This window comes from Lissotriton helveticus, chromosome 7 (genome assembly GCF_964261635.1).
Source record: "Lissotriton helveticus chromosome 7, aLisHel1.1, whole genome shotgun sequence".
NCBI classification, from domain to species: Eukaryota; Metazoa; Chordata; class Amphibia; order Caudata; family Salamandridae; genus Lissotriton; species Lissotriton helveticus.
In genome coordinates, this window is record NC_136068.1 from 1,250,065,804 (window position 1) to 1,250,077,820 (window position 12,017).

The 12,017-nt window shown below is 48.2% G+C and overlaps 1 protein-coding gene across 1 annotated transcript in view; it reads right to left on the reverse strand.

Annotated features, from left to right (window-relative positions):
• The window catches only part of SPAG9 (sperm associated antigen 9), a 2,066,870-nt gene that overhangs the window by 1,352,069 nt on the left and 702,784 nt on the right, over positions 1 to 12,017 (reverse strand). Inside the window, exon 14 of the mRNA XM_078654422.1 lies at positions 7,074 to 7,247. Within this exon, the coding sequence (XP_078510548.1) occupies positions 7,074 to 7,247 (174 nt within the window). The remainder of the gene's footprint in view (positions 1 to 7,073; positions 7,248 to 12,017) is intronic.

The following is a 12,017-nucleotide window of genomic DNA, read 5'->3' on the forward strand; positions in this document are numbered from 1 at the left end:
CAACATCCCACGCGCAGCCCTTATACTGTCTGTGAGTCGTCCCCGGATGAGTTGGGCCAGAGGCTCTGTAGCTAAAGCAAAAAGAAGGGGAGTGAGGGGGCAACCTTGTCTTGTACCTGGGTATAAAGGAAAGAGATCCAAGAGAACCCCGTTTACACATACTCCGGCCGTGGGATAGGAGTAGAGAACACGGACCATGTTGCAGAAGTGCATACCGAAACCAGCACGAGCCAACACTTGTTGTAGGTACCCCAGTCCACCGTATCAAATGCCTTCTCAAAATGAAAACAAGCATTTACAATGCAATAGGTCTCGCAACTGTGAGTTTTGGAGCTATTGGCATTTTAAATGGCAATGCTTTAAAAAAAATTAAAAGGCATTGTTATTTACAATACCAAAAGAAACAACTATTGCATTGTATAGCGTGGTGTCCCTGAAGCGAGCTCCGCGCTAATGACTAAAGTTCATTAAAAAAGCATTTTTCAACTGATTTAATGCCTTATGAAGTTAAGCACAATTGAGGGGAGGGGCGGTGAGGGGAAGAATAAATAAACAAGCCACGGCAAGTTGGGAAATATGGAATTGGATGACAGGGGTTAACTTAAACTAGGTACAGAGCAAGAAACAACACTGCCACCTGAAGCATAGATACAGGGCTCCGTTGGCCATGCCAGGAGCACCCCTTTTGTCTACCAAGCATAACGTCCGCCCTGTGACAAGAAGCTTTACACGTCTACCTACAGTGAATGCTCACACATTTCAGTGATAGTTGGATCCAGACAACGAGTCAATGTGATGAAACCAATGGTATGTTACCATATACACACATTTCTGCAAAGGGGCAAAACGCACAGAGATGTTTTAATGGGATTGGATTGGAAGCGGTGCCCTGAATCTGGTATACACAAACACACATGCATCAGAGGCATTATAGTGCTAAGCAATCACAACAGAAAGGGACATGTGACCTGTAGCGCGCAGACTCACAAACACCTGCAGAGTGTGGTGTGCATTAACCCTTGGAGCTGTCATTGCTAAATTCTAACCTTTTGATCAGTGTACGCACAGCACAGTAAATAACAAGGGCATTTCCTGTCGAGCTGTAATGGGTGGGAGCACGTGGCCTGCAGAAAAGAAAGATGTTAAGCAGGGATGTTAACTCACCCACTTCACATACTGAGAGTGGCACCCTTGACCCCCTGGGCACAGCTAGCTCTCCGCAGCAGGGATATTAACCCGCCAAGCTTTCTTACTGAGACTGTAACCCGGGACTCTCGGTTACACTTATTTGGCAAATGAGTGCTCTACCCCTTCTCTCCCCGTACTGTGTGTGAACCGGGGTGGGATGTCTGCAGCAGGAGCGTTGACCCATTGATTTGCCTCGTCGGAAACACGGCCCCGCTGTTTAACGCGCCTGCAGCTGAGGCTCGCCCGACCTTGCCGTTTCCTCCCTCCCTGGTTTATGGCCGCAGAAGCCGTCAGTGAAACACAACCTAATATTTTAATCTCAGCCCCTCGGCAGAGGAAACAGGCAGCGACCCCTCTACGTCCAAATTTACACAAAGGGGAAAACGCACAAGGGTGTGCAGCGTGGAGGCAATAACTGGGGGCTGTGCCTGTGGATCTCCCGGGGAGGAAGCGCCGGGGACAGCGCCACATTCCTCCCTCGTCATCTGCTGTCACACACGGGCCGTCAATCAGCGGGGAGTTTGTGCAGGAGACACTGTGTGTTCCATGTATGAAATAAAACAAGAGACAGGACAAATCTGGTAGCAAAAACGAAACTTACCAGCGGCTTTCTACAGAGAAGCTCACACGCGCGGAAGCCGCCTCCTCCATATACAATGCTGCGCGCGCCAGAAGCCCCTACCCAACGTGCTACGTCAGAGCCTCACGCTCCTGCCGGCCTGGTATCGGCGACCGGGGCTGGACACGTAGCCACTCCCTCCTGACATGATGCCGGATGACATGCCCCCAGTGATGGAAGCCCTGCGTGTGCCCGGTGAGTGGGGTTGGGAGGGTGTTGTGTGCGCGTTTGTGTGTGTATGTAAGCCCTGCTTGTGGGGGGGGGGGGGAGTGTGCGCGTGGGAATGTGTGTGCGCATGCGTGAGTGTGGCTGTGTGTGTGTGTGCGCGCGCGTGAATGAGAGAGGCGAGAGGCTGCTGAATGTTGAACAGGAGATGTGCACGTGCGCGCCGACGAGGTGAAATCCGCCGAGGGAAAGCGCGTGCATTTCTCCTGTCCACATTCCCGCAAACGGGCGACATAAGGTCTTTCGCTGACGCGAGACCTAAAAAGGAGTACGGTAAAATTTGGCGGCGGTGGGCCGACTTCAGGGGTATATTGCTCGAACCTCCGCCAGAACAAGACCCAATACCGGATCTATGAGAGTGCTATGTTGACGGATGACTGTATATTGATTGCCAAGAAGCTAGCTACTGTGCAAGGGGGGAGAGGGGGCCGAGGGGGAGGGGGGCGAGGCGGGTTGTTAATGGTTTCTATAATGTTTATATGTTCCCTCTGTAAAAACTCTGATTGATTGCGATGTCACATATGTGTGTCCTTTTGCCTGGCAGAAATCTCTGGGGTACAGAGCTCTGCGATTTCTTTGTGATCAATAAAAATAGTAAAAAATTTTAAAAAAGGAGTAAGGCTAGATCTTGGGGTAGGGGATGAAAGTAGGCTAGAGCCGCATGAAGACAACAAATACAATGTCTTGTGCTCCATGAGGGCAAAAAGTTGCACTGGTCTGGTTGTACCAATAGGGGAAACTCATGCTTTAACCTGTTCACCCATATCATGGCATAGACCTTACCTTTGCAGTTAAGCAGTGATAGTGGGCGATAACTCACACAGGACATAGAAGGGGTTTGTGTTTTGGGTATCACAACTCTTGAGTCCAGGTCTCCTGAAAAGGGGCCGAACTGACGTGTCTCTCTATATAATGGCACTAGGTGGGGGAGAAGAAGTTCTAAAAACACAGCATAGTATTACAAGGGGAACCCGTCTGGGCTAGGAGTTTTCATAGGGGTCAGGCCGGAGAGCACCTCCCCGATTTCCTCTAAGCTAAGGAGTTCATCCAGAAGGTGAGAGTCCTTTGGGTAAAGACTGGGAATAGTGACCAAGTTTAGAAAGAGGTAATGCGCCGTCGGGTCCCTGTCCGTCGGCAAGGAGAAGAGCTTCACGTAATAACGAACAAAAGTCTATGTGATCTCTCGAAGGGATCGTTGCAAACATCCAGTGTCGTCGATGCTCTCAGGGACAATCCTATTTGCCTGCTGGTAAGAGGTCAGCCAATAAAGCAGCTTTCCATTCTTATCATTCCAGCCACATATTTTAGCAGTTGAGGCTCGCCAGAGGTGTTTGGCCACCTCAAGGGAGGGTGGCAAGTTGGCCACCTGGTGAGTACTCAGAGTGTTGGGGAGTACCTCCTTTTGGAACTAGGACCCTCACACATCCAGCAAGCTAGGTGTCATGCTTCATCATATGGGTCTGCTCCTCATCGAGCCGGCACAGCAATGCTCGACGGGCACCCATAAAGGGGCTCTTTATCGGAGATCTTTTGTTCCTTGCTATATAGGTGCCGTGGGTGGGAGGGGCCTGGTAAGATGTAGATGTGGTGTGTGGGTTAAAACAGGTAAGGAAATCCTCTATAATTATTTTTATTCTGGAGAGGTCACAATCTGATTAAAGAGTAAAAAGAAGAAGGAGAGCGACTCTTTTGTTTTAATCTGAAAAAATTACGCTGTACCCCTTAGTGGTCAACGTGTTTCTCGCCTACAAAATGTCTCTAATAGATCAGCTGGCAATTCCTCAAGACCTAGTCACTAAATGAAACCTATCTACAGTGTGTGGTGTGGTTCTACATACCACTTCTTCTATCTGTAGGACGTTGCCCTGGAGAAAGGCAGTCAACCTCTTAAGGATTCAAGTGCTGCTGCATCAGACCGCAGCGGAGTATATGGATACTTAACGTAGTGTCGCTGCTCCTGCTCAGAGCAGTCCGACTCACCTACCCGCTCCGCTGCATCAGAGGGGGCTCATGCGGGCAACAGTTCCTTCATTATTACGGAAGTGCACATGGAGTTCGGCTTTCAACGTGCGGACAAAAGCTTTATCCTGGAAATACCATGCGTTAATATGCCACAAAGGACGCAGTATTGAGGGGGATTGCCCAAGACAGAGATGTAAAGGCGAGGTATTCGAAATTCCTCATGCCAAAATATTAATGTGGCTCAATGACTGACAGTCAGGGGCGGGTAGAAAAATAAGCTCCATGCGGGAATAAGTGTGGTGAGCGGCTGATCTTCCTTTAGCCACTGCCATGCAGACTTGGGGTTATCAAAGAAGTGAGATTGATTAAGATAAATGACTCAGAGTCTAGCCAGGAATAGAGGACTGTATTGCAGGCCCATAGATCGTAACTTCTGCTTGATTTCTAGGTAGGACCCCCTTTGCTGCTGTACCTCTCTAGACAGCAAACCATAGTGACAGATGAGCATCAGCCATCCAAGACTTAATCCAGGTCTCCATGAAATCTGCCAAACGCTGAGAAGCTGCCTCATCGATGGTTCCAGGGACTCCGATGACACAAACATGATTGTGCCTTGAGCGATTTGGCATCTTCAGCATGAGCATGGAGTTCCTACGTGCGAGTAAGGAGAGTGGAGACCTGGGTCTTAAGGGTAGAGACGTCGCCCTCAACTGTGGAGATCCATGATTCAGCCTCTGTAATCCAGGCAGTGGCATTTCGGAGGTCCTGTTGGAGAAGGGCTACATCCATCCTTACTTCTGCGACTTTGGTTTTAACCGCTCATTGCAAGGTCTGGATAGCTTGCAAAATTACTGGGAGGTCGTTGGGTGGGCTGATGGATTTAGCGCCATCTGGAGGACCACCGCGTAGAATAGTGATCCATTTGCATCTGTGTCGATGTGGTGCATGGTATTTTGTCTTTACCGATATTGACAACACAGTGGGAAGTAGCACTGGTTAATGTTCAAAGTTCCTCTTAATAAAGATATCCAAAGAACGTAACACCCTAATTACAGAACGTAGGAACAATATGTAGGCCGAGCTAGGGTGCGTAGCAGACACAGAAATTTTCCGCCACCCCTGACGCCAGGGGCTCTCAAGAGATTGTTGTCTTAGTGCCCTGACACTCTACAGTAGGCTTGTAGACCCCCTGTAAGGGAGGGGAGAGCTGCATATTTCATTGAAGAAAGGGGCGAGGGTCCAAGGTATTGTCCAGGGGCTGGGAGGCAGGATTCAATCATAGGGCTTACTCCACGGATGCAGGACTTTTAAAGAGGCTCGACCAGGGGGTACTGCACCAATATGTGCAGCAGGCGCACCCTGGCTGGAGGGCAAGTGGATTGAGGCCTCCCCATGGCTTCAGCAACCAAGGCCAATGGGTTCTGACAGACGTCCCAGACCAAGCAGCACCCGTCCACAGGTAAGCAGACAATCAGATGGTGGGCAGGAGAAGGCCCTCTGCTGGTTTCACCAGATCTTCAAAGCCGAGGAGAGGGTCCAGGCTGATGAGCAACTCCAGTGCCCTGTGTCTGGGCGTGATGCAGGCCCCTCAGGTTCCACCAGTGCTTGGCATGCATCAGGAGCGAACCCAGCCGCAACAGGTCGAAGGTGCTAAGAAGGAGCCGCCACAGAAATTCAAGACCTCCAGAGAAAAAAGGGGGTACTGCACCGACATGTGCAGAGAACCGGCCACCAGGCCGCCCCACATATCCGGTGCTCATCAGCAGATGGGTGCCACAGCAGCTCCACATCAAGAGGCGCCTGCAACGGGGGGGGAGTGGTTGAAGAGGAGGGGGGGCGGGAGGGGAGGGGGGTGCACTAATCAGATAAAGAGCGATGGGGCCACCTCTAGAATCTCTAAAGCGCTCATGCACAGCGCAGCTGTGGGTCAGATGACTATCATAGTGCCCCGCTACAGGGCACAGTGCAAGCCTTTTCAGATTCCCAGGCACAGGCCCCACACCACTTTGGGACCAACCAGAGCTGGTCACTGCTGGAAGACGGGAGCAACAGCAGAGCTCTAGGGCCACTGAAAGAGAGGCCTCGTCCAAGCAGTACTGCACCGACCTGTGCAGCGAGAATACCCTAACAGCAGTATCACTTGGCCGCACCTGCGACTCCGGTCTGCAGGATCCGACGGGTCCCAACAGGAACCCCTGGTCCAGGGATGGTTCACTCACTGTCGGAGCAGGCAGGTGGTCGGGCTGCAGGTCATCCACCGGCACCCCTCAAGCTACCAGGGACAGACGCTGGCCTCAGTGTCTGTTGCTTTGTCTGGAACCTGGGTGCGGCGCTAACCCTTCCGATTTCGTGGGCTCCACAACCTCCCGATCAGTCTCTCACAGCCGACAGTGCTGTCACCACATCTGCCCAGGTCAATGCCATTCGGGATTGGCAGTAAGTGGCATCACCGAGTCCGGGGACAGAGCTGCATTATCAAGCGACAGCCATGACGGCCGCCTTGGCTACGCTCGAGGAGTATAGTTTAAAGACCATTACCAGTGATGTCAAGTCTAGATAAAGTACATCTATAAAGCCAACCTGCCCAAATGTGCACAAATCCTCAATCAGGCGCAAAGTATATATTAAAAACCTGGGTGTGTGTATAGGGTGCATCCTCAGAGTCATGAAAAGACAGCAGGACTTCACTGACTGCAATACAAAAATAACTGGCCCTTCTAGTATTTTTCACAGTTCTTGACACTTGAATCCATTTACCACCAGACAAATAGAGCATGGCTAAAAGAAGTCACACAAAGGTAAATCAGTCACAAAAAGTAGTGCATAGTTCTGTCTCATAAGGTGCCATACAAAAAACAAATCATTTATTTAGGAAGAACATTAATAATTATCTTTATTTGAGGTGGAATGCAGTACATCCATAATTCATAAACTCTACAGAACATTACAACAAATAAAAGTGGCACAAAATAAAAATGCACTAAATGTTTTCACACAGAAAATGTTATTTGAATGTGTGTAATGTAAGCATGGAAGGATTGAGCACATGTAGGGAAAGTCAACAAATATTAATACTTACTCTTCACTTAGAAAGTCAAACGCTTTAGATTTGTCACTTGGTAGCTTTGATAATGTGCTGCTTCTCTTCTTGATGGAAGGTGTGATATGTGAAGTTGGGGCATTGTACTTAACGTTAACTGGATGATCTGGTTTCCTTGCAGCATTGCTTGAAGAGCTGAACAGTCGGCTGAAACTAAAACATGAGAAAATATTGAAATAACGAGTAGCCATTAAAACTGCGAACAAACTGGAGCTTCTCTGTCTTCATTTATTTCAGGAAGAAACGGAACATAGTTCAAGCAATACACAAGTGTGGGACTCAGTATGTAGGTTCATAAGGAAACATCCGACCACTAAAGGTAATTCACCCTGGGAAAGTATGTCCAACTTTGGCTTACGTTATGCATGTATATTATAGGAATAAAAATCATCATTGAGCCAAGATGTAGTAGGTTAATGTTTCACACTGCAAGTAGCAGAAATAAAAAGCTATATTTCATTTCTAAGTAACATTCAGCTTAGGCACTAGGTAGCGTGCATACAAATTGGAGACCCACATTTCACTAATTTGGGATCGGAGACATTTATACACATGGAGGGAAATTTCAACTATGAAAAATGTGACAATATGGGAGGGGTCATTGCTCTGGAGTGGAAGTGAACATTCACAAAATTTTTACTTTCTGGATATTCACAAAACTCCCCAATAACCTTTCCACACCAATATGTGCTTGGTTATTTAGGGCCCATAACAAATGAAAAGTGTGGTAATTGGATCTGAAAACCACTCCTTTATTTTCTGAAAACCACCCCTTTATTTTCTGTGTGTGAAAAACTAGCTATTTCACCATCTGGAAGCATTTTTCAGGTAGAGAGAAAACAAAACAAGCATTAGGAATGCATTAGGGCTCGGGTTTGTTTGAGTTTCATATAATGGCATTGTAAATGGTAATGTGTTTTAGCCATGTTTTTTGGAGTGCACTGACAGCTGTTGATGATTGTGCCAATTGAAAGAGTGGCTGGTGCACTGTCAGCTGTTGTTGTGTGTGTGTGTTTAGTGAAAGTTGCACTGACATTGTTTGTTGTGTGCGTGGGTGTTTAACGGCACTGATGCATGGTCGTGTTTGTTTTTGGTGAAAGCGTACATTGATGGTTGTTGGTGTTTGTGCCTGGTAAAAGCATTCATTGACGGCTGGGGGTGTGTTGTTTTCTGTGTAGTTTTATGCACTCTCAATCTGCACTCTCAAACTGCACTCTCAATCTGCACTCTCAAACTGCACTCTCAATCTGCACTCTCAATCTGCACTCTCAATCTGCACTCTGCACTCTCAATCTGCAATCTGCACTCTGCACTCTCAATCTGCACTCTGCACTCTCAATCTGCACTCTCAATCTGCAATCTGCACTCTCAATCTGCAATCTGCACTCTCAATCTGCAATCTGCACTCTCAATCTGCAATCTGCACTCTCACTCTGCACTCTCAATCTGCAATCTACACTCACAATCTGCAATCTGCACTCTCAATCTGCACTCTCAATCTGCACTCTGCACTCTCAATCTGCAATCTGCACTCTCAATCTGCACTCTCAATCTGCAATCTGCACTCTGCAATCTCAATCTGCAATCTCAATCTGCAATCTCAATCTGCACTCTCAATCTGCACTCTGCACTCTGCAATCTCAATCTGCACTCTCAATCTGCACTCTCAATCTGCACTCTGCACCCTGCACTCTCAATCTGCACTCTCAATCTGCACTCTGCACTCTCAATCTGCACTCTGCACTCTCAATCTGCACTCTCAATCTGCAATCTGCACTCTGCACTCTCAATCTGCACTCTGCACTCTCAATCTGCAATCTGCACTCTCAATCTGCACTCTCAATCTGCAATCTGCACTCTGCAATCTCAATCTGCAATCTCAATCTGCACTCTCAATCTGCACTCTCAATCTGCACTCTGCACTCTGCAATCTCAATCTGCACTCTCAATCTGCACTCTCAATCTGCACTCTGCACCCTGCACTCTCAATCTGCACTCTCAATCTGCACTCTGCACTCTCAATCTGCACTCTGCACTCTCAATCTGCACTCTCAATCTGCAATCTGCACTCTGCACTCTCAATCTGCACTCTGCACTCTCAATCTGCAATCTGCACTCTCAATCTGCACTCTGCACTCTCAATCTGCACTCTGCACTCTCAATCTGCACTCTGCACTCTCAATCTGCACCCTGCACTCTCAATCTGCACTCTCAATCTGCACTCTGCACTCTCAATCTGCACTCTGCACTCTCAATCTGCACTCTCAATCTGCAATCTGCACTCTGCACTCTCAATCTGCACTCTGCACTCTCAATCTGCAATCTGCACTCTCAATCTGCACTCTGCACTCTCAATCTGCACTCTGCACTCTCAATCTGCACTCTGCACTCTCAATCTGCACTCTCAATCTGCACTTTCAATCTGCACTCTCAAACTGCACTCTCAAACTGCACTCTCAAACTGCACTCTCAAACTGCACTCTCAATCTGCACTCTCAATCTGCACTCTCAATCTGCACTCTCAATCTGCACTCTGCAATCTCAATCTGCACTCTCAATCTGCACCCTGCACTCTGCAATCTCAATCTGCACTCTCAATCTGCACCCTGCACTCTCAATCTGCACTCTGCACTCTCAATCTGCACTCTCAATCTGCACTCTGCACTCTCAATCTGCACTCTGCACTCTCAATCTGCACTCTCAATCTGCAATCTGCAATCTGAATCTGCAATCTGCACTCTCAATCTGCAATCTGCACTCTCAATCTGCAATCTGCACTCTCAATCTGCACTCTCAATCTGCAATCTGCACTCTCAATCTGCAATCTGCACTCTCAATCTGCACTCTCAATCTGCACTCTCAATCTGCACTCTCAATCTGCACTCTCAATCTGCACTCTCAATCTGCACTCTCAATCTGCACTCTCAATCTGCACTCTGCACTCTCAATCTGCACTCTGCACTCTCAATATGCACTCTGCACTCTCAATATGCACTCTGCACTCTCAATATGCACTCTGCAATCTCAATCTGCACTCTCAATCTGCAATCTGCACTCTGCACTCTCAATCTGCACTCTGCACTCTCAAACTGCACTCTCAAACTGCACTCTCAATCTGCACTCTCAATCTGCAATCTGCACTCTCAATCTGCACTCTGCACTCTCAATCTGCACTCTCAATCTGCAATCTGCACTCTGCACTCTCAATCTGCACTCTGCACTCTCAATCTGCACTCTCAATCTGCACTCTGCACTCTCAATCAGCACTCTCAATCTGCACTCTGCACTCTGCAATCTGCACTCTGCACTCTGCAATCTGCACTCTGCACTCTCAATCTGCACTCTCAATCTGCACTCTGCACTCTCAATCTGCACTCTCAATCTGCACTCTCAATCTGCACTCTGCACTCTCAATCTGCACTCTCAATCTGCACTCTGCACTCTCAATCTGCACTCTCAATCTGCAATCTGCACTCTGCACTCTCAATCTGCACTCTGCACTCTCAATCTGCACTCTCAATCTGCACTCTGCACTCTGCAATCTGCACTCTGCACTCTGCAATCTGCACTCTCAATCTGCACTCTGCACTCTCAATCTGCACTCTCAATCTGCACTCTCAATCTGCACTCTGCACTCTCAATCTGCACTCTCAATCTGCACTCTCAATCTGCAATCTGCACTCTGCAGATTGAGAGTGCAGAGTGCAGATTGAGAGTGCAGATTGAGAGTGCAGATTGAGAGTGCAGATTCACTCTCAATCTGCACTCTGCACTCTCAATCTGCACTCTGCACTCTCAATATGCACTCTGCAATCTCAATCTGCACTCTCAATCTGCAATCTGCACTCTGCACTCTCAATCTACACTCTGCACTCTCAATCTGCACTCTGCACTCTCAATCTGCACTCTCAATCTGCACTCTCAATCTGCACTCTCAATCTGCACTCTCAATCTGCACTCTGAATCTTGAAGACGTGGTTACGCGAGGGTGGTGCTTCTTTTCTGTTTGTCCCGAGAGTCCCTGCCTATATCTGTGCCTCGGGGTCCCTTTTTCTCTGGCATTGTTTGTTGAATCTTGTTCAGTAATGTGGCACACGGACCCAAACTAGCATACCAGTGCAAACGGGGAACTAACCCCTCGCTGGTAATCTGGGGCCCAGTCCTGCACTTTAGGCGTTTTATCTGTTACAAAAGATGTATTTGCAATAGTGCTAACATTTAACGCAGTGCTGTTGGGTCATCTTTAAGCTCTGGTGTCGCCAGAAATCACTCTAACATTCCCTGTCCCAATTCCTTGACGGTCTATTATAATAGCGCGGTTATTCACGTCTGTCAATGTATAACGCTAAATTCTGATCCCCACCGTAGCAAAGGCAGCAAAATCATACGTGTGCGCCCCCTGCCCCCACCCACCCCTGCATAAGCTGCACTCCGCTCCGAGACATAACAGCAAATAATTGTTGTGTTCTGCTTACATATTTGGAAAAGGGCTTTCTGACAATAAGGTTCTCCAGTTAAGAGGGGTGAAAAGTCACACCTGCTATCATTAAATGTTGTGCTTCAAAAAGCATGTACACAAGCAGCTGTTAGAACGAGGGCTTCATTATTCCGCCTAATGAGTAACGCTATCCCCCTGAAATCGGCTCCCAAAAATCAGTTTGTTATGCCCCTCGTGAAGCGCATCGAAGCCCGCCGGCTCTTCCCAGGCTCCTCCATGTGAGCCCAGCCCTCGCCTGCCTTCAGTGCGCGATTCTTTACTGCAAACAGTATTCACCTGCTGTGCCACTTAACTTTCAAGGAGCGGTTACAAGGTAAATACTCATCAATTCCCTCTTCGTGGGGCTGTAATTTCAGCATTGCCCCTTCCCTCGCCTCGAGTGCAAATATATTAGTCACACCAGCACGCTCGACGGTGGGCGCGCA